This window comes from Lycium ferocissimum, chromosome 7 (genome assembly GCF_029784015.1).
Source record: "Lycium ferocissimum isolate CSIRO_LF1 chromosome 7, AGI_CSIRO_Lferr_CH_V1, whole genome shotgun sequence".
In the NCBI taxonomy this organism is placed as follows: domain Eukaryota; kingdom Viridiplantae; phylum Streptophyta; class Magnoliopsida; order Solanales; family Solanaceae; genus Lycium; species Lycium ferocissimum.
Window position 1 is genome coordinate 51,761,561 of NC_081348.1, and position 27,134 is coordinate 51,788,694.

At 34.9% G+C, this 27,134-nt stretch overlaps 2 protein-coding genes across 4 annotated transcripts; both read left to right on the forward strand.

Moving 5' to 3' along the window:
- The first annotated feature begins 688 nt into the window (after nt 1-688).
- On the forward strand, nt 689-10,409 carry LOC132065606 (uncharacterized). Its single transcript, XM_059459067.1, has 2 exons — nt 689-871; nt 8,285-10,409. Exon 2 carries the CDS (start codon nt 8,306-8,308, stop codon nt 10,241-10,243), a length of 1,938 nt encoding a protein of 645 aa, XP_059315050.1. The 5' UTR covers nt 689-871; nt 8,285-8,305; the 3' UTR covers nt 10,244-10,409.
- Nucleotides 10,410-15,412: 5,003 nt separating this feature from the next.
- Nucleotides 15,413-20,984, forward strand: LOC132065607 (uncharacterized). Of its 3 annotated transcripts, none has more exons than XM_059459068.1 (2): nt 15,413-15,566; nt 18,871-20,984. In XM_059459068.1, exon 2 carries the CDS (start codon nt 18,897-18,899, stop codon nt 20,763-20,765), a length of 1,869 nt encoding a protein of 622 aa, XP_059315051.1. In that variant the 5' UTR covers nt 15,413-15,566; nt 18,871-18,896; the 3' UTR covers nt 20,766-20,984. The 3 variants fall into 3 exon arrangements, with proteins under 3 accessions (XP_059315051.1, XP_059315053.1, XP_059315052.1); XM_059459070.1 differs by having other exon boundaries at nt 15,417-15,566; nt 18,886-20,984; XM_059459069.1 differs by lacking the exon at nt 15,413-15,566 and adding an exon at nt 16,825-16,993.
- The last annotated feature ends 6,150 nt before the right edge of the window (nt 20,985-27,134 follow it).

Sequence of the window (27,134 nt, forward strand, 5' to 3'; positions counted from 1 at the left end):
CGTATAGAGAAGTATTAAAAGATGGAGAATTGCGAGCTTGTGAAAACTATCTCGTCTAAAATTTTAGAGCGGCGAAGAGATAAAAAGGGGAGGAGGTATGAAGATGGAGAAGTGTGACGAATCCTTAGGCCAGAAGAGGGTATTAGTACAGTCCATTTCTAATAACTCAGCGGTCTGATCAGACCAAGCTTCCGCAATTTCAGAATCTCCCTATTCTCCCCGGCCAGAATAGATAGTTCAATTCCTTCCCTCAGAACCGTATACTCGATAATTTCTTACCTCATACGACTCAATAGTCAATTCTTCTGGTAAGAATCAAAGTTTTAATTTCATTCTTACACGCTTTTTTTCCCCTTAATTATTTGCCACATTATAATACATTTATCAATGGTACGTCACTTTTGAGTACATATTTTTTTATGGAAAAATATAAATACTAACTCAATACTCCTATATTTTTCTTGAAAAATACTCCTTTTTCTATCTCTTCCTACTACCCCCAAATTCCTCAAATTGGAAAAATCTAAATTTTCATCAAGCTCTAAAATTTAAACTACTTAATGTATTTTTCTTGAAAAAAAAAAAAAACTCTTCCTTGTATATCCCCAAATCCCTCAAATTGGAAAAATCCAATATTTCTATATTCATTCATTTTCACTATTATATAATGTAGTAATATATGTTTTTCCAACCCTAATTTTGTCAATCCATAGTTTTTCATTTCAGCCTCGTATTACATATCTCTCTCTCTCTCCTCTCTGTTTATATCCCAATCTTTCTCTCTCTCTCTCTATAACCGCATTTCTTCGTCACCGCCAACACACACCCATTTTCATCGATCTATCCGTCCCATTTTTCTCTTCCGTTACAGGTATGTATGTTTATTATCATTTCTTTTTTTTTTCTTCTTGTTATGATCGATGTTTATTAGAGTTATTGATTGTGTTGTTGTTCTCAATTGTTTTTGGTTTTGGGTGATTTTTTTGCTTATCATTTGGGTCGGTGTTAATCTTTTGAATTTTGTGTTTAGGGTTTGGGATTTTTTTTGTAGGAATTAATTAGATTTGTTGAATGAAGAGGTTTTTTTGATGCGCTAGGGTTGATGCTATATATACACATTGTTATCTGTTTTTATTTTTTGAATGCCCATTCGGTGAATTGTACGAATTTGGGACGGTTTTATTTTTTTGTTTGTGTTCTGAATTTTGTGTTTAGGGTTTGTATTTTTTTTTTTTTGGTGGAAATGGAGGAATTGATAGATTTGTTGAATGAAGAGTGGAATTCGTGTTTTGACGCTATATACATTTGTAATCTGAAGAAATGCAGAGGGTGGGGGTAGGGTTGGGGGTGGGTGGGGTAGGGTTGGGGTGGGGTGGGGGCAGGGAGGCTCTACGCGTGTTATATATTGATTGATTGATGAGAATTGTTGTTTCAAATGGGAATTTTCATAAGGGAATGCTGGCTTTCATGGATAGGGTGCTTTTGTCGGAATTGAACCGCGTTAGGGATCATAATTTTGTATAACTGACTATAAGTAGGTCGCAAGTAGTTTGAACATCAGAAATACATTTGGTAGATAAGACAAAGGAGATGAATCTTCGAAATAGGTGTGCGGATGATTTATTCTTAGCCATGCTTTGTTGATAGGGAAGTGTTTTTTTGATGCGATTTAAATAGGAAAAAATCTCTGCTCTAGAAAGTTATACAGGCAACAACGGACACGCTTTGATCCTGGGCTTCCCTTTCATTACTTTTTTTAGAAAAGATCATCAGTAGTGGAGACAACCCATTTATGATTCCATCTGAGAAGACTAGTAAAAGGAAATGTTTAAGGAACTTACTAGAGTAAATGCCAGAACGGATAGCCCACTTTGGGGATGTGGCGAATATCCATTTCTCAGTTGTTGTAACACAGTTTGGAGTTTTTGATTTATCTTCATTGACTCTAGTGTTACAATTACTTATCAAAAAGAAAAAAAATATATTGGACAATTGCTACTATTCGTTTTGACCGGAGGAAATTCCCCTCTTGTGCACATCTTCTTAGACTTGTCCCAATGAAATGTTGGCAGTTGGACTTGATATAATGTGATATATTCCAATAGCTCATTTTGGATTGATACAGACACGTGTATGGAGAGAGGGAGGGAGGGAGAGATAGGAATTTGGCTATGGAAAGTTGAGGCACTTGTAAGGCTGTAAGCACTTAAGTGCGAGGACTTGCGACACGCTAAATTTTCTAGTTATTATTTTTCTTGACAAGTTAAACTTTCTAATTATAGAAGTTTCAATAGATTACTTTGGTTTGATTTTGGAACTACTTTTACGTCTGTTACTAGAAAACATGTCTGCGCTTTGCGTAGTACATAAATAGCTTTTATATTTTCTTTTATGCATATAGTCAAGACAAAAATAAATGATTCTTACGTTAATTTTAATAAAAAATATCGTATGGATTATACACACACACACACACACTAGAATAGAGCGTAGATAAGCTACATCTTTCATTATCAGATTCTCCTTAAAAAATGAAAAAAAATCAATGAAATTTTCACTTTAAATTAAATATGTTTGTATGTAATCCATTATCTTCCTACAACAACATATCCAGTGTAATCCTACAAGTGGGGTATGGGGATGGTAGAGTATACACAGACCTTACCCTACCTTGTGGAGGTAGAGAGGCTCTTTTCGAAAGACCCTCGGCTCAAGTGCAGCAAATCAAATTAGTTATGAAAAAGGAAATACAATAAAGCATGACAACTAAGAAGGACGGTAGTACAAAGCATTCAGAAAAAAGAACAGTAACAACGAAATAGTGCGATAACCGAAACACAATAAACGACAAATGGTAACAGATATCAAAAAGCAAGAAACTACATGAATAAGGCTAATACTACGACATACACGGTGCTTCAGACTACCATCAATCCTAATCCCGCCGAAAAGCGAGACAATGCTTAATTACCCACTAACCTTCTATCCTAATCTGCGAACTCTATAACCGACCATCCTAATCTGCGAACTCTATAACCGACCATCCTAATCTGCGACCTCTATAACTTCTGTCTAAGGTCATGTCATCGGTAAGCTGAAGTTGCGCCATGTCCTGTCTAATCAGCTCTCCCCAATACTTCTTCGGCCTACCTCTACCTCTCCTCATACACACCATATCCAACTTTATACACCTCTTCACTAGGGCATCTACGCATTTGCTCTTCACATGCCCAAACCATCTCAGCATCGCTTCCTTAATCTTGTCCACCACGGAGGCTACTTCCAGTCTTCCACCTTGTCCCTGATATGCTCATTCCTAATCTTATCTCTCCCAGTATGCCCACATATCCACATCAGCATCCTCACTGACATGCATCTTCTGAACATGCGGGTTCTTAACTCTACAATTCCTTTAGTCATAAAATATATATTTACTGTTTGAAAAAAAATATATGTTTAAGATGTATGTATTTCATTTTCTCTTTCATTACATAGTACAAGATTTTATTTTTCTAATATTTTCTTACTTCAACAAAAGAAATGAACAGCAACGCAGTTAGATTTTCTATCCGACAAATTACATTTACATTACACACTTCTTTTTTTGTTGTTTTTCCTTTAAGGATTTTTTACTTTCCTTTTATAATTCTTAAGCTCTTTCTCAACTGATAATAGACGATCTTATTCTAGAAAAGCCATGACTTCCCTTTGATCATCCACTATTTTGCTCCTTTTTCCTTTTTCTCGGTCCTTTTTATTCTTCTTATGTTCTCCTTTCTCCCTCCTTAGAATTACTTTTATATATATACACACATATATGTATTACTCCGCCTCCTAATTCTCTGCAAACTATTCAAAAACTTTTCTTCTTAATCTTTCTATATTTCCATCATCCATACTATAAATTGTAAAAAGTCATATCTGAAGGTACAAAAAACCATATATCTATTTTTTGAATATATATATATATTGCTCCGCCTTTCATGCCTACACATCTCCATTTGTTTCATTCCTAATTCTCTGCAAACTATTCAAAAACTTTCCTTCTTAATCTTTCTATATTTCCATGACCCATACTATAAATTGTAAAAAGTCATATCTGAAAGTACAAAAAAACGTATATTTATCCAAGTAAAGTAGCAAGGGATCCCAAAAAATAGAGGAGGACAAAGTCATAAAGACTATTGCGAAAACAAATAATGAAAGTTTGAAAACGTTCTTGCCCGTACTCGCATCAAGTATTTTTGTTTGCTCCTTCAGTTCTTCAGAAGCAAATCTTTTAAAAAGAACATAACAATTGTGACCCGTCTGTTTTTTTTTTTAATAACTTTCTCACTGCTCATTTTTCTCTGGTAACCCAGAAATTTTACTCACCCTTTATTTTAAAAGAACATAGCATACATCTCCAATTATTTCATTCAAAATTCTCTGTGGTGGTGGATCCAGGATTTTCGCTCAGGGGGTTCGAAGAAAACAACAAATCTAAACATAAAAAATAATGTTGTCCCTAGGAATCGAACCTTCGATGTTGGAGAGAATTTTGAACACCCTGGACCGCTTGAGCTAACCTTTTGGATTTGTTTAGGGTATTCAAAACTTATATATCTACACAAACACAGAAAATCTACCCTATATGTACATTGTAATTTTTTGCCGAGGGTGTTAAGGCGAACATCTTCCCACCCCTGATTCTCTGCAAACTAATCAAAAGCTTTCCTTCTTAATCTTTGAATATTTCCATCACCCATATTATAAATTGTAAAAAGTCAAAAAAAAAAAAAAAAAAGGGGAGAGATCTATCCAAGAACAACGTGGCAAGGGATCCCGAAAAATGAAGGAGGAGAAAGTCATAAAGCCTATTGCGTGTAAAAATGAAAGTTTGAAAAACGTTCTTGCCCACGCTCGCGTCAAGTATTTTACTCTGCCCGTTCAATTCTCAGAAGCAAATCTTTAAAAAGAACATCACAATTATGTCTTCAGAAGCAAATCTTTAAAAAGAACATCACAATTATGAACTGCCCTTTTTTTTTTTTTTTTTTTTCCCGAATTACTTTTTTCCCTACTCATTTTCCTCCAGTAACCGAGAAATTGTATTTCCCCCTTTATGCCTATAGATCTCCATTTATTTCATTCCTAATTCTCTGCAAACCATTCAAAAGCTTTCCTTCTTAATCTTTCAATATTTCCATCACTCATATTATAAATTGTAAAAAGTCTAATCTGCAAAAACAAAGGAAAATAGATCTATCCAAGTACAGCGTAGCAAGGGATCCCAAAAAATAAAGGAGGAGAAAGTCATAAAACCTATTGCGAAAAAAATACTGAAAATTTGACATGTTACCAGTCTCAAAAAAAAAAAAAAAAAAAAAATTTGAAACCCGTTCTTGCCTGCATTCGTGCCAAGTATTTTTTCTGCTCCTTCATTTTTCCAGAGGCAAATCTTTTAAAAAGATCACAATTATGACATGACTGTTTTGTATGGATACTTTTTTCACTACTCATTTCCCTCCAGTAACAGAGAAGCCACCTGTTTTTTTTACCTTCAAATTCAGTGCTCTTCAAAGTAGACTAATAAAGAGAAAAAAAAATCAAAATTGCTGAAGACTTTTGGGCAAGATAATTGAGAAATGATAAATAAAAAGATAAAAATAAATGACTATTCTGATGTAAAAGAGTCGACACCTTATTTCCAGATTCTCTCTTTTCCTTCTGTTGCGAAGGAACGTGTCACTCAAATTGACATTCGCTGTTCTTTAACTGAGCAAACTAATCAAAACTGTTAAGATTTTTGGGAAAGATGAGTGGGAAAAATAGATAAAAGATACAAATGAAATGAGTATTCTAATTTAAAAGAAATAACCTGTTAGTCTCCTGCCTGACTCTTTCTTCTTATTTTGCAGATAAGGGGTTTAAAGTATCCATGGTTAACTACATAATTTATAATAAATATAGGGAAAAAAAAAAAAAGATGAACAACCTGAGCATTACCACATATTAACATATAGTAATTGCTAGGGAAGGGGGAGAGATAGGAATTAGAGTAGGAGAAGTTTGAAATGTCATTTATTTTGTTCGATCATTAACCGATGCAATACTGCATTTAGTGGACAGTTACTAAAGATGCCTTTTGGGCATCTCAAAGTAAATCAACAACAACAACATTAGAGAGAGAAAGAGAGATAGATGGCAACGGAGCATTTCAAAAGATAAAAGTGACTCTTATTAATCCCTCGTATCTGCTGGTCTTAATGACGTGGACTTTACCGATAAATAAACAAGTACTTGGACCATGCTTGAGATTTCACGTTTTTCATCCCCTCACCTGTATCCTTTCTGTTTGCTTTTTGTGTCTATAAAAATATTTGTAATTTAATCAATCTCTTTCCATTTCATATTTTTGAGAAAAAACCCACATTCCTTGAAACTTCCTCTGTACAATATCTTTTCTGTTATTAAGCTATGCCTCTAAATTGAGCGAGAACAGTATAAATCAGTGTCTGCATGTAGCTTATTTTACGGTTGAATCTCTAACGACATGACGATGGTGACTGTGTATCAAGTACGTGAGCTCTTAATTTTAGTCTACCATTCTAGAGCCCTTTATCTAGTTTATGTCCATGTTAAACATTGTTAGTGCTCATGTTATAAGTTGTGACTGTTCTTATCAACTGGGGGTGCTAGTCAAGGGATTTGGACAAGTCAATATTAGCACACCATATGTAGTGTTTTTATTTGTTATTCTGGTGATTAGGTGATAGGCTATTTCTTTGAGTAAGTGGTAGTGGTTCCTTTTCCCGAGAGACCAAAGTGGGATTATAATTTGTCACTTGAAGATGGCGTAGATGTTTATTGGTTTTTACTAGTTAGATGACCTACAGCTCTTAGTATTTCAACAATCTGACTTTTCTCCTCATATTGGGTTTCATTTATCTTCGTTTGTCCTTATAAAGTAAAACTATGTTAATTTGCTTTGCTTGCAGAGCGTTTTACTGAAAAAAAGAAAGAAAAAAGAAAAGTTTTATTGCTACTACCTCACTCAAGTGATTCTTGTCATTGTTATTCTATCTTAAAAACAGTTTCCTTCTCCAGATTTATTCAGTGAGGGTGGGGCATGAATTAATGAACTTTTATATAAGAGGGAAAAATTCATTTTTTGACTAAGCTAGCGAGGCATTAGTATCAGTAGAAAGGAATAAAGGTGAAGGAACACGTTTTACTGCTTATCTTTGCTAATTTGAAGTCCAAATGAGCCCTTAAAGATGGTGGAACAGCTTAATTACCTCTCCTCTGGCTCGGGGGTGGGGGTGGATATATATTTTTGGAAATAACATTAAAATACTTACAACTGCTGAAGGGCACTAAACCAAAGGGTGATAGAAACAAGACCACAGAGTTTTTCTGATAAAGTAGAAACAAAACCGAAGGTACAACACTACAACCTTCTCTGTAAGTTTGATTACCTGGATGGATGTTCCTCTGCTAATTACCTATATTGGGCCATGGTTTTCTTGTTGGCCTAGCTCTTTCACGTGTTAATGCCGATTTGCTTTACTTTAGCACTCTGATTGTGGTGACTAGAATCTTTTTCTTGTTTCATGATCACACTGTCACTAGCACCACATTCAGTAGAATCCTTTTTGATGGATGCATACTATAAAGGACATATTTTCGTGTTTTTCATGTGCTAGTCGGTCATTTTCCTATCCTCATGTAACTTTGGACAATGTTTTAGCCTATGTCCTTTGAATTATCAACTACTTGAAACTTTGAACTTGTTTTTCTGATTACTACGAATTTTATATGGCCTGTTGAGATGCCAATGTAGGCATTTCCTAGCAGATGGTTGGCTAACTGAAACTTTGCTTTTGTTCTAGGCAAAGATCTTAAAATAGTTCCTTTCTCGTTTGTAGTCATATCTTGTCTTCTTGTCTATAGTTGATTTTGAGATGTCAATATAAACCTAGGAAATCAAAGAACTTCAGCTTATAATCCAATACTATCGCCTTTGATGTTACTATAGGTTTGGGACTGATGTAGGCCTCTTCTTATTATCCTTTAAATTGAGCCCTGCACGTCAGAAAGATACTTTTCTCATCAAACTAGTTAAAAAAAGCAAAAGAAACTCGATACATTTATTTTGCTCAAGGGAGCTGGTTCAAAAGTTAAATAGCTTGGTTCCTTGCTCCTAATGATAAAATATTATCTAGTATTTTCTTAGAATTACCTTGTCTGCTTGAAGTTGCATTAGTTGTTTGCTGACCTAATCAGCTTCTAATTGTTGCAGGTGGAATTAAAAGCTGCAGTGATGTCTCCAGCAGCTAAGTCCAAGTCAAAGGATAAAAAGGTGAGTAAGGAACCACCCAAAGTTGCTTCAAAGCCTTCAAGTGCAAATGCAGGCACTGGGGTTCCCACCAGTGGATACAATCCTCTTTTGGGGACATTTCATGCACTTGACACAGCTCCCGTGACTTCAAATGCTGCTCGTTTCAGAAACATTGATGAGACAGATGACCTTAGTGGGCACTCTCATGGAGCTGGTGGAGAGTATGAAACTGTTTCCAATAATGGTAGCTGGTCCGGTGAGTCGGAGGACCATAAAGAGAAAACTTCTAATCTTCCTCTCCGACAAGAGACATTACTTGGCGCTGATAATGACAAGCGGGAAAAAATCCGCCAGAAAAACGAGAAGAAGCATCAACGTCAGAAGGAGAGGCGAGCACAAGAGTTGCATGAGAAGTGTAGTGGCTATCTCATGTCGAGAAAGCTTGAAGCACTAGCTCAGCAGCTTGTGGCTATGGGGTTCTCCTCGGAACAGGCAACTATGGCTCTTATTCTGAATGAAGGCAGAGTAGAAGAATCAGTAGCATGGTTACTTGAAGGAGGCGAAGAAGCAAACAAAGACAAGGAACACAATCTTGATACTGGGGGGAATTTGAAAATTGACATATCAGAAGAGCTTGCTCGCATTGCGCACATGGAAATTAGCTATAAGTGCTCCAAGCAGGATGTTGAAAGAGCGGTAGTATCCTGCGAGGGTGATATTGAAAAGGCTGAAGAGATGTTGAGATCACAAAAGCAGGAGCCCCCCTCTGTGCCGCCCAAGCCAGAAGAAACTGGGGATCTGCTACCAGTTGGCCCCAGCCAAAACTTAACAAGAGTACCTGTAAAGCCTTCATCATCTAGTACAATACCAGCAAAGAGAGATGATAAGGACTTCAATTATACTAAAGTTGTTTCCACAGCAGGGCCTTCAATGGATCCCGGGAGCAAAAACATACCCTTGCTGAAAAGGGTTCAGCCAAAATTGGACTGGGCCAAGCCACCTCAAGTGTCGGTAGCCGTTGACAAAAGGTGGCCAAATGCAGGATCAAATCCGTCTGTTTCCTATTCTTTGGCATCTTCTTTGCAGGTGGCACCTCCAACTACCAAGACAGAACCCCGTTATGTGGCTGTTGGAAATGAATTGAAGAATCTACAGATAGGAACTGTGAGAGAACCAGTTATAGTCATGCAACGACCCCAGTCTATCAATGCCAGGCACACTCCCACCTCAAATGTAAGCTCATCTCCCCCAGGAACAGCAGCGTCGTGGTATCCTAATAATGTTGAAACAGTGACACCCAATGGTATGGTTTCGCATATTCCTGGCGCAAGAAGCCTGAGCTCGAGTGGTATCAGCACTAACCAATTGTACAACCAACTTCATTATCAACAACAGCAGCAGCCAGAACAATTTGTTTCCAGCAATGGCCCACTTGAATCTCCAGGAACTAGCCGTGGAAATGGTTTGTGGAATAGGACTGGTGCATCGCAGACACAATCAATTGTTGCAGCTTCCTCGCTTGGACTCTTCTCCGGGTTGGGCACCTATGGTTCTTATGGGGGGTCGTCTTCTGTTGACTGGACTAACGGTAGTTCAACGGTGCATCTAGATTACCAAAACATAGACTGGAGTTTGAATCCCGGTTTGTCATCATCGAGAACAGGCGGTATGAGGCCAACAACGAATCGTTTTATGCAAAATGATGCTCGTAGATATGATTCATTTACACCTGGACACGCTGTAAGGTCTACCGTAAGGCCTGTTCTGGGCAATGGGGTTGGTGTTGCGATCCCCGGGTTGCAGGATGGAGCGAGTGCAGCAGAAACTTCGGCGGGTGGTTCTCGGGAGTGGACTTCTCCCTTTGAAGAGAGAGACCTTTTTAGCTTACCAAGACAGTTTGTTTCTTCTCCCTCTCTGTAGTAGGGGTGTTGGGAGAGAATTTGACTGAATAAAAAGGTAAGAGATGAAAAAAAGAGAACAGTAAATGAGCTTGGATTTAGTGTTGATGTCGACTCTTATGATGCATTTGCCCTCTTTGATATTGTGATCAATCATAGTGAAAAAAGCATACAGTCGTTTGGTTTAATATTGCTTTCTTTTTCCTTTCATTCTCTTTCTCGCAACCCTCCCTCCAAATAAAAATCACATAATATTTTTTTTAAAATGACAAATCTAAATCGAAAAATCAATTCTATAGCTTGTTGATTTGGTTTATAGGTTTAACAATTATTTTACTGAAAATAGAAAAACCTACTCTAATTGAAACCACTTAAAGAAAAGACTTATTCCTAGTTGGTGTTTGTTAGTTATAATCTCGCGTTTCTTGAATTTATTTATGTTTCCGCTATTAGCAACCTCAATACGAGAAAAGGCTCAAAATAGTCCCTCAATATTTGGCTTTAGGGTCAAAAGTCATCCCCTTTCTTTTATATGGTGAGCATAGTCCTACCAGTTTCAAGTATTAGTGCACTTTTAGTCTCTTCTCTGACGTCCTATTACCTATTAACGTTTTAATGCTTTACATGTCCATATACTGGTCTCCATATATTTTCTGGTACAAACTAAATTCTTTCCTAGATTTATCCTAGCAGTTTTAGATGAGTCTTGATTTGTACTTTTTTATTTTTTGGCTCAGCGTCTTCATTTTTTTGCCATGAGTGCTTTACCGAGGGTCTTTCGGAAACATCCTTTCTACCTCCCAAGATAGGGGTAAGGTCGCGTACACTTTACCCTCCCCAGATCTCACTTATGGGATACACAGTGTATGTTGTTGTTGTCGTCATCGTCGTCTTCATTGTTTGGTGTGCACATTCAAGATTTTGCTAATTCTTTAGCTTACTCCTCTGTTTCCCATGAGCAATTGATCTGCTGACCAAGTCTTTTGGGTTTTTCCCTATATAAAAGTCTCTTGTGCTTTGCCTATATATCTGGAGCATAACCAAAGAATCAAAGAGGAACACAAGGAATAAGAAAAAAGGAAAAAAAAAAAAAAAGAAGAAAAAATATGGGCTTCTGGAGGGTGGTTTCCTCTAAAATCATGTCGGATTTTAGTCTCTGTGTCACAAATATGGGCATATAGTTTAGACTTATTGATATCTAAGTCCACGAAATTCTAGGGTGTCCTTAACTTCAAAAAATGCAGGTTGTGATTATCTAAAGCTGTTTACGTACAATTCGTGAATACTTCCGCAAAATATTTCTGTCAGTTTTAACTTTGCTTCAAGGTTCTGAGTATTGGATTACTATTTAAATTTATAACTTGATCTCAAATTGACATAAGATAATGTTTTTTTTTTTTTTTGGCACTAAAGAATGAAACGCAGAGTAACGTGAATTAAAAAAGTGCAAATCAAAGGACCAAACTGATGTGCCTTTGTTAGTGGAATAGTGAGTAAGACTTAAGCTTCTTAGTCTATTCTGTTTCTGTAATTTCTAAGCTCTTGAACTACAACTGAAAATTTCAGGAGGATAACTTTGGATGTTAAGTAGTAAAAGAATGTTAGTGAAGAGACTAAGGACTCGTTTGGTTAGAAAACAAGTTATCCCAGGATAACTTATCCTGGGATTAGTTATACTAGGATTGTTATTTCACCCTCAATGTGGGATAAAAAAAACACTATAATCCCGGGATTAGTTATCCCGAGTTTTTGTTCCAACCAAACGTGGGATAAGGCGGCACTAAATTTTTATCCCAGGACTATTTTTGCTTATCCATCATACCAAACGAGCCCTAAGTGCACTGTATAAAAGGGACGACTTTGAGTCTAAAGCTAAAATTAAGAGACTATTTTGGGCCTTTTTCAGTTCGTTATACTACAATTTTGATGTTATTTTTATAGGGAAAGTTACACATATATACCGCCAAAGCAAATAGTTTACAGTAATCATAACCTAATAAATTTTTTCATTTAAAATAGCCAAATTGCTTAAAATAAGTGTTGACTGTTTCAATATTACATTCTAACTTTTTTGAATCACACATTTGCATTTCTCAACATTGTGCATACATATTCCTAACGTATTTTAAGTATTTTTTACATTATTAAACGCCTTATATACAATATTATACATACAATATATGTGTGTGTGTTGTGTGTGTGTGTATACACATATACAGGTATATTATGACACAATATATAGGTGTATTATGATACAATATATATGTATGTGTGTGTGTGTGTGTGTGTGTGTGCTATTGTATTACACATTTATATATATATATATATATATATATATATATATATATATATATATATATATATATATATATATATATATATATATACACACACACACACACACACACACACACACATATACATATATATATATATACACACACACATTAGATATATGCTACCTGAAGGCAAAAAATCTAAATCCTTCTGCACTATTGTATGTGTATATATATATATAGTATAACAGTGTATATGATTATACACAAATATACAAAATTTATACAACACACACACAATGCATGTATACATCATAATACACCTCGTTTACTCCCTTTAAGATCCATCATTTCAATCCAATTGTTTTTTTAACACCACAATCTTCATTTAAGTAGATAAACACCATTTGAATTAAAAAAAAAAAAACTTAATGCCACAATTTTTTAGTGTTCGAATGCTCATTCGTATTTTAGATCTAGAAAATTTTATTATAATGTGAATTGGTACCTTGAATTTAGATGGCTTGCTACTTTACAATCTAATCTTGTAGTGATTACTGAGTTTAATCGACATAACCTAGATGAAACGGGAGTAAATTATCTAATAAAACTCGAAACTACATTGTTGGCACCTACAAGTTCTTTGAGTTTCAAATCAGATCTAAAATTTTGTTGGATGAGAATCAAGTGAGTGTCATATGAGATTGTTGGAAACAATACTGTGAGTCCAAATCTGAATTTTCAAGTAGATTGAGATTTATTTGAAATGTTACCAATAGAGAAATTAATTTGAGTTGGGACTGAGAGAAAGAAACGAGAAAGACAGCTGGCCAAAGAGAGATTTGAACAAATGGATGTGGGGCTAAACCAGGTAATAAACTAATAGTTGGGTAAAATTTTTCCTTCTTTCCTAAAATTCAAAAATTAGAAAGTTCAGTTTCTATTTTTTTTTTTTTGGAACAAAAAAATCCTAATTTCATCGATTCAATTTCAACTCAGCCTCACATTACTTCTCTCTCTCTCTCTCTCTCTTTTTCCTTCCTGGATGTCTATACCCAATTTTTCTAATCCATCTCCCGTATTTCTCCCGCATTTTCTTCTTATTCTCCTCTTCCTCCTTACCCTCAACACATCATTTTTCTTGACCGATTGGTCTCATTTCTCTTCCTTTACAAGTATGTTCATCATTTCCTTTATTGGTGCCTTCTTTTCCCGTTTTGTCTTTTTTGTTATCGATCTTTATTAGAGTTTCTAATTAATCAATTGTATCACTTTATTGAATTAACTTGAGTTTATTATTAATCTGGACGCCTATTAACTCATAAAGTTTTTCAATTAGTATCAATACTTTCTTAATTCATTCTTTTGAGAACACTAAATGTAATTAATAGCTCATTATCATATAACACGTCACCTTCACCATCATAACTTTCTCCACACTACTGCCATCACCACAAATTTTACTATCCTTAAACCAAATTCACCACCGTCATCAAAGTATATTAACTAATTTATTCTTCTTTATCACTTACCACCAACTTCAAAGATCACTTTTTTAATTTTTGACTACTAATTTTCAATTTTTGCTTCATAACCACTTTCTAAATTTAGATTTTGGCCACTTTCATATAGAGAATGATTAAAAAGATTAGAAGATGGGGAATTGAGTGCTTGAGAAAACTATTTGGTCTAGAATTTTAGAGCGGCGAAGAGATACTTTCGTTGCAAACTCGCATTACCCATCCCTCTCTCTCTCTCTCTCTCTCTCTCCTTTCCCTTTCTATATGTCTATATCAAGTTTTTTCAATCTCTCTCAATCTATATCCCGCATTTCTCTTAAATTTCATCCTCCTCCTTACCCATATCTATCGTCTTTCCCTTTTTGTTTGTCTATATCAAATTTTTAATCCCCCCCCCCCCCCCCCAATTATTCTTAAATTTCTTCTTCTTTATCACGTATCAGCAACTTCAAAGATCACTTATATTTTGTGCACACTTTCTAAATTTAGATTTTGAACACTTTATACAAAAAGGATTAAAAGGATGGAGAATTGTGAGTTTGCGAAAGTTAACAGGTTACAGAGCTAACGCTGATCTAGATACAATAGGATCAATTGAGTTAGCAAATCTAATGTGCGTATAAGCTTCTTTTTCCTTTTATTTTTGAATTTGGCACTTCTTAAATTAAAAATAATTTCTTAAATTAAAAATAACCTACAATAAGGCTATCTTTCTTAAATACTAGCCGACCGAGACTCACCAATAACGTAATTCCGCCCTGTATTTTTTGAATCAAATTCAGTGACAATTCTCCACTCATGTCCTTCTAGAGCAGTGTAACTGATATTAAAGGCATCTCTCCGACCTACTTTTCCCAGCCTCCTCAATCAAATCCATAACCGCTGCCGAAATTTCAGAGCGGCGAGAGATAACTCGGGACGACGTACGAAAATGGAGAATCAAAGAGCCCCATAAAGAGAATTTCCCCCCTTTTTTAGTCTTAATTTCTTTCTTACACGCTTCTTTTTCTTTATCTAAGAGATTCATTGACAACTTTCTATTTATACATCACTAATGAAAACCAGTAGCCCCATAAAATTATACATAAATTCTCTCATAACTAATTATTATATTACTAATATCTGCATAACTTTAACCGGCTACCAAACGACCTCTAATCGTTCAACCCTATAATTTTTTTACAAATAAAATTTTCAAAGGACAACAATTTTTTCAGAGAAATTTTATGACTACCTATGTATTTAAATTTTTCTTAATAATTAATCCTCTTTAATTTCTATCTCTATTTCTTTTCCCCAAATTCCTCAAATTGGCAAAAAAAAAAAAAGTCCAATTTCTATATTCACTATATATTCACTCACTATATGAATAATATAAGAACAATCCTAATTTTGTCTATTTATTTTCATTTCAACCTTATATTATATAAATAATACTCTATCTCTCTCACTTGTTTCACTTTCTCTCTCTAACGGCATTTCTCACAAATTTAATTTTCACCGCCAAACACACCTTGATCTATCCCTCTCATTTCTATTTCATTTACAGGTAACCCTAATTCCCTCTTTTTTTTTTTTTTTTTTTTTAAAAAAAACTTTTGTTTTCTTATGCTTGATGTTTATTAGAGCTTTTTAATGTGTTGTTGTTCTTAATTGATTTTTTTTTTTTTGAGATTTTTAGAATGCCCATTTGGTGAATTTTACGAATGTGGGTAGGTTTTTTTTTTTTTTTTTTAGGGTTTGGAATTAATACATTTTTAATCTCTATTTGTTTTTTGCTTTTGTGTTGTTATGGTCCATGTTTATTAGAGCTTTTGATTGTTATGTTATTCTTCTGAATTGTTTGTTTGTTTGTTTTTTTTTTGAGATTTTTTGGATGCCCATTTGGTGAGATATATGAATTTGGTTTTTTTTTTTTTTTTTTTTTTTTTTGTTAGTGATCGGTGCTTATTAGAGCTATTGATTGTTTATGTTTTTCTCAATTTTTTTTTAATGCCCATTTTGGTGAATTTTACGAATGTGGGTAGGTTTTATTTTATTTTGTTTTATTTTTTGTATGTTTTGAATTTTGTGTTTAGGGTTTGGAGGAATTGATAGATTCGTTGAATGAAGAGTGGAATTTTTGTTTTGATGCTCTAGGGTTGAGGCTAGATATATACATTTGTAAGATATATATATATATATAAATATATGTATATATTTTTTTTGTATTCTTATGATCGGTTTTATTAGAGCTATTGATTGTTTATGTTGTTCTGAATTGTTTGTTTGTTTTTTGAGATTTTTTTGATGCCCATTTGGTGAATTATACGAATTCGGGTTGGTTTTTTTGTTTTTTAGGGTTTGGGATTTGTTGTAGAAATGGAGGAATTGGTTGATTTGTTGAATGAAGAGTGGAATTTGTGTTTTTGATGCTCTAGGGTTGAGGCTATATGTATACATTTGTGTTATTCTTTTGAATTGTTTTTTTTTTTTTGAGATTTTTTGATGCCCATTTGGTGAATTATACGATTTTGGGTCTGTTTTATTTTTTTGTGTGTTTTGAATTTTGTGTTTAGGGTTTGGGATTTGTTGTAGAAATGGAGGAATTGGAAGATTTGTTGTTTGAAGAGTGGAATTTGTGTCTTTGATGCTCTAGGGTTGAGGCTATATACATTTGTTATCTGTTTTTTATGAAAAATGCGGGGGTTGGGGGGTGGGGGGTGGGTAGGGAGGTTCTGCGCGTATTATTCATTGATTGATTGATGAGAATTGTTGTGTCAAATGGGGAAATTTGGTTTGTGAAATGGATTGAGATTTGTTGTCTCAAATGAGGCTATATACATTTCAACGTTACATTATATCTTTCTCTCACTCTTTCTCTTCTTTCATTTTCTCTCTCTAACGGCATTTGTCACAAATTTCTTCTTCTTTTTCTTCACCGTCAAACACACCGTTTTCATCGATCTATCCGTCTCATTTCTCTTTCGTTTATAGGTAACACCCGATACCCTTTTTTTTTTTTTTTTTTTTTGCTTTTGTTTTCTTATGATCATGTTTATTAGAGCTTTTGATTGTTATGTTCTCATTTTTTGGTTTTTTTGGGCCCATTTGGTGAATTTTACTAACTTGGGACGCTTTTATTTTATTTTATCTTTGGAATTTTGTGTTTAGGGTTTCGGATTTGTTGTAGGAATGGAAGGAATTGGTAGATTTGGTGAATGAAGAGTGGAATTAGTGCTTTTGATGCTTTAGAGTTGGGGCTATATATATACATTTGTGCTATTCTTCTGAATTGTTTGTTTTTTTGAGAGTTTTTTGAGATGTTTTGACATTTGGTGAGTTATATGAATTTGGGTCAGTCTTTTTTTTTTTCAAATCTTTTGAATGTTGTGTTTAGGGTTCGGAGGAATTGATCGATTTGTTGAAGAGTGGAATTCGTGTTTTTGATGCTCTAGGGTTGGTGCTATATACATTTGTAATCTGTACTTTATTTATTTTTTATTTTTTAACTTTTGAATTTTGTGTTTTGGGTTTGGATGAATTGGTAGATTTGTTGAATTAAGAGTGGAATTCGTGTTTGATGTTCTAGGGTTGAGGCTATATACATTTGTAATCAATGAAAAACGCGGGGATTGGGGTGGGGTGGGTAGGGAGGTTCTGCGCGTGTTATAGATTGATTTATTGATGAGAATTGTTGAGTCAAATGGGGAAATTTGATTTGTGAAATGGATTGAGATTTCTAGCAGTCATTTGAAAAAAACATGATTTGTATCTCTCTTTTTCGCGCCCTGTTTGTTTATGATAGTAAAATGATATTGATAAGGGAATGATGGATTTCATGGATAGGGTGCTTTTGTCTGAATTGAATGGATGCAAACTATGTTAGGGATCATAAGTTTGTATAACGGACTATAAATAGGTAAGTAGTTTAAACTTCAGAAATACATTTGTTAGATTAGTCAAGGGAGATAAATCTTTGATAGAGGATCACTCAAGCGATTCTTGTTATTGTTATTCTATCTTAGAAGCACTTTCCTTTTCCAGATTTATCCAGTGAGGGTGGCAGGTGAACTATTGAACTTTTATATAAGAGGGGAAATCCCCATTTTCTGACTAACCTAGTGAGGCATGGTATCAGTAGAAGGAAGATAAAGGTGGGCCTGAGGTGAAGGCAAACGTCTTACTGCTCATCTTTGCTAATTTGAAGTCCAAATGAGCCCTTAAAGAGAATAGAGCAGCTTAATTAACTCTCTCTGTCTCTGTCTCTGTCTCTGTCTCTCTCTCTCTCTCTCTCTCGGGGGTGGATAGATATTTTTGGAAACAACATTGAACCTACTTACAACTGTTGAAGGGCTCAAAAAAAAGGGGTGATAAAGTAGAAACAAAACCGAAGGTTACGTGGATGGATGTTCCTCTATTACTTACCTATATTGGGCCGTGGTTTTCTTGTTGGCCTAGCTCCTTCACGTGTTAATAGTCTCACATATTGACTAAGTGTTGTCGTTTCTCATTTGTAGTCATATCTTGTCTTCTTGTCTACAGTTAATATTTAGATGTCAATATGAACCTAGGAAATCAAAGAACTTAAATTTGCAATCCATTATCATGGTCTTTGATGTTACTATAGGTGTGGGATGGGTGCAGACCTCTACTTATCTGTCCTTCCCTTGAGACCTACATCAGAAAGACACTTTTCTCATCAAACTAGTAAAAACAACAAAAGAGACTCGATACATTTGTTTTGCTGAAGTGAGCTGTTTCAAAAGTTAAATAGCTTGATAAAATATTATCTAATATTTGCTTAGAATTACCTTGTCTGCTTGAAGTTGCATTAGTTGTTTGATGACTTAATCAGCTCCTAACTGTTATAGGTTTTTTGGAATTAGAAGCTGCAGTGATGTCTCCTGCATGTAAGTCCAAGTCAAAGGATAAAAAGGTGAGTAAGGAACCACCCAAAGTTGCTTCAAGTGCAAATGCAGGCGCTGGGGTTCCCACCAGTGGATACAACCCTCTTTTGGGGACATTTCATGCACTTGACACAGCTCTGGTGACTTCAAATGCTGCTCGTTTCAGAAACATTGATGAGACAGATGACTTTAGTGGGCACTCTCATGGAGCTGGTGGAGAGTATGAAACTGTTTCCAATAATGGTAGCTGGTCTGGTGAGTCTGAGGACCATAAAGAGAAAACTTCTAATCTTCCTCTCCGACAAGAGACATTACTTGGCGCTGATAATGACAAGCGGGAAAAAATCCGTCAGAAAAACGAAAAGAAGCATCAACGTCAGAAGGAGAGGCGAGCACAAGAGTTGCATGAGAAGTGTAGTGGCTATGTCATGTCGAGAAAGCTTGAAGCACTAGCTCAGCAGCTTGTGGCTATGGGGTTCTCCTCGGAACAGGCAACTATGGCTCTTATTCTGAATGAAGGCAGAGTAGAAGAATCAGTAGCATGGTTACTTGAAGGCGGCGAAGAGGCAAACAAAGACACGGACAATATTGATACTGGGGGTAATTTGAAAATTGACATATCAGAAGAGCTTGCTCGCATTGTGCACATGGAAATTAGCTATAAGTGCTCCAAGCAGGATGTGGAAAAAGCGGTAGTGGCCTGTGAGGGTGATCTTGAGAAGGCTGAAGAGATGTTGAGATCACAAAAGCAGGAGCCCCCCTCTGAGCCGCCCAAGCCAGAAGAAACTGTAAAAGTATCTGTAAAACCTTCATCATCTAGTACAATACCAGCAAAGAGAGATGATAAAGACTTCAATCATACTAAAGCTGTTGTCACAGCAGGGCCTTCTATGGATTCTGGGAGCCAAAATAGACCCTTGCTGAAAAGGGCTCAGCCGAAATTGGACTGGGCCAAGCCACCTCAAGTGCCTGTACCCGTTGACAAAAGGTGGCCGAATGCAGGATCAAATCCTTCTGTTTCCTATTCTGTGGCGTCTTCTGTGCAGGTGTCACCTCCACCCACCAAGATAGAAGGCCCCCGTTATGTGGCTATTGGAAATGAATTGAAGAATCTACAAATAGGAACTGTGAGAGAACCAGGTATGTTCATGCAACGAACCCAGTCTACCAATGCCAGGCAAACTCTCACCTCAAATGTAAGCTCATCTCCTCGAGGAACAGCAGGGTCGTGGTATCCTAATTATAGTGTTGAAACAGTGACACCCAATGGTATGATTCCACATGGTGTCAGCACTAACCAATTGTACAACCAACTTCATTATCAGCAGCACCAACAGCAAGAGCAATTTGTTTCCAGCAATGTCACTCTCGAATCTCCAGGGGCTAGCCGTGGAAATGGTTTGTGGAGTAGGACAGGTGTAGCACAGACACAAATGATTTCTCCAGCTACCTCGCTTGGACTCTTCTCCGGGCTGGGGACCGATGATTCTTTTGGGCTGTCACCTCCTGTTGACTGGGATACCAGTGTTGTCCCGATGGTGCAGCTAGATTACAACAACATAGACTGGAGTTTACATCCCGATCTGTCATCATCAAGAACAGGTCGTATGTGGCCAACAACAAAATCGTTTTTCCAAAACAATGCTCATACATATGATACATTTACCCCTGAACTCGCTGTAAATTCTACCGGAAGACCTGTTCTGGGCAATGGGATTGGTGTTGCGATCCGTGGGTTGCAGGATGGAGCTGGTACAGCAGATGCCTTGGTGGGTCGTTCTCGGGAGTGGACTTCTCCCTTTGAAGAGAGTGATCTTTTTAGCTTACCAAGACAGTTTGTTTCTTCTCCCTCTCTGTAGTAGGGGTGGGGAGTTTTGGTGGGTGAGTGGGGGGTTTTTTGAGGGGGTGGGGTGATTATTTGACTGAATAAACAAGAAAGAGATTTAAAAAAAGAAAAAGAAAAAAGAAAAGGACAGTGAATGAGCTTGGATTTGGTGTTTTGATGTTGGCTCTTATGATGCATTTGCCCTCTGATATTTTGATCAATCATAGTGAAAAATGCATACAGTCGTTTGGTTCGATACCGCCTTCTTTTTCCTTTCTTCCCTTTCTCGCAATCCCCTCTAAATGAGATTCACATAAATTTTCTTAAAAAATGACAAAAATCAGAAAATCAATTTGTAGCTGTTTAATTTGGTTTATAGGTTTAGCATGCCAATATAGTTAGTTCTTTTTTCTTTTTTTTTTTTTTTTTTTTTTTTTTTTTTTTTTGGCGGAAAAGGATCAGATTTGCCCTTTGTCCTTCGTTATATATATATTTTGATATATTTGCTCTTATAATACAACTTTGGGACCGTTAATTCCCTTTGTTCCCACCTATATTACCATAGGTGGTATTTACGTGGATAATTATTTCTCTATAAGTCTGGTCACAATTAAACCCGATCCACTTTACAAAATTAACCTTCAAATATTGCCAAAGACTCAAACCTTGCCAAAGTTAAAACAAACTTAGAAAACAAATCTTACCCGCCAAAAGAACCTATCAATCTCACCATGTCCCTGCTCTTAGGCCATGGAACTGGCACTTTATACCCATCAGGACAATGCCTTTACCTATGCTCCATACAAGACAAGGTACAAAATCAACTGCAACTGAACCCTCACACAGCTTCCAATCAAAATTCTCCATACCAATCTATCAGTTTTGTGTATCATTTGAACGAACATCATTGATGGGATTACTGATTGGATTCAACTGGGTTTGAGGAAATGAGTCTTTGGAAAGGGTTTATTTTGCAAAGTGGGCCGGGTTTAGATTGAGAGAAATAAGTATCCACTTAGGCTTCACGTTGGATAATAAAGGGGGAGAGAAGCGAATTAATGATTTAGTGTAAATATGTGCGTAAAGTTGGATGATAAAATGAATATATCGAAATACAAAAATAACTTTTTTTGAAGAGTACAAGGCAAATCTGAACCTTTCCCTTTTTTTGTTTGTTATAGAAAGTAGAAAATAAAAAACGAAATTGTTGCGAGCTATTGCACAGAAGTGAGGGTTACCTTGTGCGCACCCAAAGAGTAGCGTCTGCGAGTTCTCTTGTCATAAAAAAAAAAAAAAAGTGAAATTGTTGATCGGCATGTGTTGGTTATCCATAGTTAATATTTCGTATTAAGTGATAAATAAAGGTAACATTACTTATAAATTAACAATGTTTAAATGATTTATGTAAATGACACATATCATGCGCTTAATGTAATGTTAACCATGTTTAAATGACAAAATTTATGTGAATGATATGATACATGTTATGCACTCCTAATAATCCTAACTTGCAAATAAGTTCGAAGACAAATTTTATAAGGTAATTGCATCATTGCTTTCCCACAAAAATGAATGAAAAAATAACCTTACAAATAAGAAGGGAAAATAAAAGGAAGGGAGGAATTTAAAGATATTGATTTAAAATATAAAGTGGAAGCTCACTTGTCAGTTTTTTCTTTTTATTTTGTGATTCAGTGTCTAGTCCCCTTTCGACTGGCTAATTCGAATTTTTAATATTTTAATATGATAGAAGCACACAGAGATCCTATTTCTATTCAAATTATGAGAGCCAGAAGTCCTCCTTTGGGTAATCTCCTCTAAATGTATTTTATCTCCCCTTATATTTTTATTGTCTTGGTTTTCATTAGTCAAAAATCAAATAGAGATAATAAATAGATTAAGACTAACCCAGATTTATCTTCTTCTTTATTCCTGTGTTTAATATGGCTAAGGGCCTGTTTGGAAAGCCACCTGGTAATTGGAATTGGTGTAATTACTAGGGTAGTAATTAGTAATTACACGTTCTTAATTACAAAATTACAACGACTCATTTGTTTGTCATGACGTAATTAGAGTGTAATTACAAGTATCTTTACGTTTGGTTGCACAATAAATTACTCCTTTAATTTAAAAATAAAACTTAATTATAAAAAATTTAAAATTAATATTTAAAAAATATTGCCTTTATAAATGATATTAAATTAGTTATTTAATAACACATTGTTTCTTGAAAATATATTAATTAATAATCATATATTTTGTAACTAATATTGTAACAAAAATAATTGATATATATTTTTCAAATTAATATTTAATTTTAATTAATTATAAAACTTAAAAGAAGACTTTTTTTTGTGAGAACTTCATGGATTAGATGTTTGATAAAAAAAAATAATATTAATAAATATAATGCCATAACATTATTCAAATGTTTGACACAAAAAATCCAACAATGTAAGTGAAAAATAAATAACATGCAATGTGAAAGCAAATAACTTAAAATTGGAAATATAACCTAAATTCAAAATCCAAAAGAAAAAATTCAACATAATACTCTTATGTCAAATTCTAACATTACATAAGTAAGTTCCAACGTAACTTAAGTAAACAATTCAAAAGAAAGGAAAAATATAAGTCTATAACCTCATTCACAATGAAAACTTTAATAACGTTTTTATATATATATTAAGAGGTGTAGTTTCAAATATTAGAATAATAATAAGGTTATGCTAAATGAACAAAAATAAAAAAATAAAAAAAATACGAGCAATTACATGGAACCACAAGAAGTAAAGGTTGGGAATGAGAAGAAAGAAAATGAATAATAAATAATATAAAAAGAAAAATACATTTTAAAAAATAAAAATAATTCAAAAGTAAAAATAAAAAAGAAATTAAAATTATAGAAATAAAAAAAATTAAAAAACTAAAATAATAGAAATTAAAAATAAATTAAAAATAAAAAGAAATTAAAGTAAAAAAAATAAACAAACTAAAAAGTAACCCTGTAATTACAGGGTGTAATTACACCCAATTCTCAGCCCCCCCTTGAGAATTGGAGAGTGTAATTACACCCTGTCAATTACACCCATTCTCACCTAAGTAATTACTTGGTCAAACAAATGTGCCAAATGTAATTACGCCCAATTACACCCAATTCCAATTATCTGGGTGGCTTTCCAAACAGGCCCTAAAAGACTGAACATAAGCCTTCTTTCTCTTGCTTAGGTTTTATTGGTTGATTTTTTAGACTTCAATTTGAAAAGTATTTTTTATAGTCCATATTTATATTTTAACGTTAGACAACTACAAGTGATTTTAGAGTACTTACAGGTGTGCTCTCACTTGCTCATTGATAAGCAGAAGATATAAATGTGAAACTTTTAGAGAAATTAAAAGAACCCACCGTGCAATTTAAGTGCTCAAATTATTATTATTTTTTTATTTGTTAGTTTCTCATTGCTTTGGCGTCTATTCAATCATTACTGCCGCTAGAGTGTTTATGGTTTGATTTAGGTCGGTTTTTCTCTAATAGAAAACAAAATCAATCAAGACGGATTTTTTAAATCTTAAAATCAAAACAAACCAATTAGGTTTGAAGTTTGAGAGAATTGGGGGAATAAGGGGATCTTATGGGTTATTATTTAGTTGGGTCAGGTTTAAAGGATGGAGCGGATTTAAAAAATGATTTTGGGTTATTTGGGGGATAATTTCCGTCAAGACAGGGGTATATTTGAAAACTTTAAAAATTATAGGGGTATTTTTAACCCAAAATAAGTTCGGAGGATATTTTTAGCCATTTTTCCAAAGCAGAGGGGTATTTTTGATCCTTTTCCCTAGAAAAAATGATTCATTCTTGGGGTTTGAATACAAATTTTTTGGTTAAGATCTAGATTTGCAGCAGAAAGTCCCACTTTGGGTGGTAAACTGTTCCCTATCAAAGGCGATTTCATTCCCAGAGTTCGAATCTGAGATTTCTGGTTAACATTCAGATTTATGCCGGGAAGTCCCAATAAACTGCTCACTACCAAAAAAGTTATATACGGAGAACTTAAATACGAAACCTCTAATCAAGGATGGAAGAGTACTTATCACTCCACTATAAATTTTGGTGATTACTTATAAATGTAACTTGTAAGATTTATAGCCTGTTTGGCCAAGCTTTTGGAAGGTCAAAAGTGTTTTTACTTTAAAAAGTGCTTATTTTAAAAAAGTGAGGTGTTTGGCCAAGTTTTTTGGAGAATATAAGTTATTCTAAGGAGTAGCAGAAGCTGTTTTCAGAAGCTAAAAAAAGTAATTTTTCCCAAAAGCACTTGTTTTGAAAAGCAATTATGAGAAAATACACTTTGAAACACTTTTTAAAAGCTTAGCCAAACACTAATTGTTGCTCAAAAGTATTTTTAAAATTAATTAACCAAACACAAACTGGGGGCTTTTAATTAAAGATGACAAAAAGGTTTAAAAATTGAGTTGGAATAACTCTAGTTTTTTAATTGAGTAGGGGTGATAAACTTTGAATTAATGATTAGGGAGTTTTGACTTGCCCCAAAGTTATATTTTTAATACTTTGACCCCAAGCTTTGTTTTTTACACTTTGCCTTCAAGTTTTGTTTTTAACACTTTGACCCAACTCATATAAATCATAAAATACCCCCATGCCCCCCGCCCTTGCTGCCCCCACCCCTCTCCACAAAAAAAAAAATTTTAAAAAAAAAATTTGAAAAGTTTTTTTTTGTTTTTTTGTACCACCCACCCCCCCGCCCCACCACCCCCCACCCTCTAAAAAAATTAATTTTATTTTTAAAAAAAAGTTTTGAAAATATTTTGTTTTTGGTTTTTTTTTTTTGTACCAACCCATCCACCTTTCCCCCCCACCACCCCCCCCCCCCAAAAAAATATTTTGAAAAGTTTTTTTTTGTTTGTTTTTTACCACCCCAACGCCCACCCCCCCCCCCCCCCCCCCCCCCCCCCCCCACCCCCCCCCCCACGCTCCAAAAAAATTAATTTTATTTTTTAAAAAAAGTTTTGAAAGGTTTTTTATTTTGATTTTTTGCACCACCCCCCTCCCCATCCACCCCTCCCCCTGCCCTTGCCCCCACCCCACCCCCACGAAAAAAAATGTTCTTTTTAAAAGGAGTTTGAAAAGTTTTTTTGTTGTTTGTTTTTTTGTACCCACCCCCCCCACACCCCTCCAAAAAAATCAATTTTATTTTAAAAAAAAGTTTTGAAAAGTTTTGTTTTTGATTTTTTGCACCACCCCAACCCAAACCCCACAAAAAAAAAAATGTTTTTTTTTAAAAAAAGAGTTTGAAAAGTTTTTTTTGTTTGTTTTTTGTACCACCCAACCCCGCGCCCCACCACCCCCTACCCTCCCAAAAAAATTTATTTTATTTTAAAAAAAAAGTTTTGAAAAGTTTTTGTTTTTGGTTTTTTGCACCACCCCCACCCCATCCACCCTCCCCCGCCCTTTCCCCCACCCCTCACCCCCAAACCCTACAAAAATATTTTTTAAAAAAAGATTTTGGAAAGTTTTTTTTTTTTTGCACCACCCCCTACCATCCCAAAAAAATTAATTTTATTTTTTAAAAAAAGTTTTGAAAGGTTTTTTATTTTGATTTTTTGCACCACCCCCTCCCCATCCACCCCTCCCCCGGCCCTTGCCCCCACGAAAAAAAAATGTTCTTTTTAAAAGGAGTTTGAAAAGTTTTTTTTTTTTTGTTTTTTTTTGTACCAATTAAAAAAAAATCAATTTTATTTTAAAAAAAAGTTTTGAAAAGTTTTGTTTTTGATTTTTTGCACCCCCCCAAACCCCACAAAAAAAATGTTTTTTTTAAAAAAGAGTTTGAAAAGTTTTTTTGTTTGTTTTTTGTACCACCCACCCCCCGCGCCCCACCACCCCTACCCTCCCAAAAAAATTTATTTTATTTTAAAAAAAAAAGTTTTGAAAAGTTTTTGTTTTTGGTTTTTTGCACCACCCCACCTATCCACCCTCCCCCCGCCCTTTCCCCCCACCCCTCACCCCCAAACCCTACAAAAAAAATATTTTTTTAAAAAAGATTTTGAAAAGTTTTTTTTTTTTTGCACCACCCCCTACCATCCCAAAAAAATTAATTTTATTTTAAAAAAAAAAAAGTTTTGAAAAGTTTTTGTTTTTGATTTTTTGCACCACCCCCACCCCCTCCACCAACCCCCCTCCCCGTAAAAGAAAAAAATCTTGAAAAGTAATTTTTTTTTCTTTTTTTTCTTACTCTACTCACCCACCCGAAAAAAAAATTGTTTTAAAAAAAAGTTTTGAAAATTTTTTATTTTTTGTTTTTTATTTTTGCATCACCCCCCCCTCCCCAAAAAAATTCTTGAAAAGAAGTTTTGAATTAGAGAGAGAGATACCTCCTCCATGTTGATC

What these genes read in the sequence shown, in the direction of transcription:
- LOC132065606 (XM_059459067.1), top strand. Translation starts at nt 8,306, where the DNA reads ATGTCTCCAGCAGCTAAGTCCAAGTCAAAGGATAAAAAGGTGAGTAAG.
- LOC132065607 (XM_059459068.1), top strand. Translation starts at nt 18,897, where the DNA reads ATGTCTCCTGCATGTAAGTCCAAGTCAAAGGATAAAAAGGTGAGTAAG.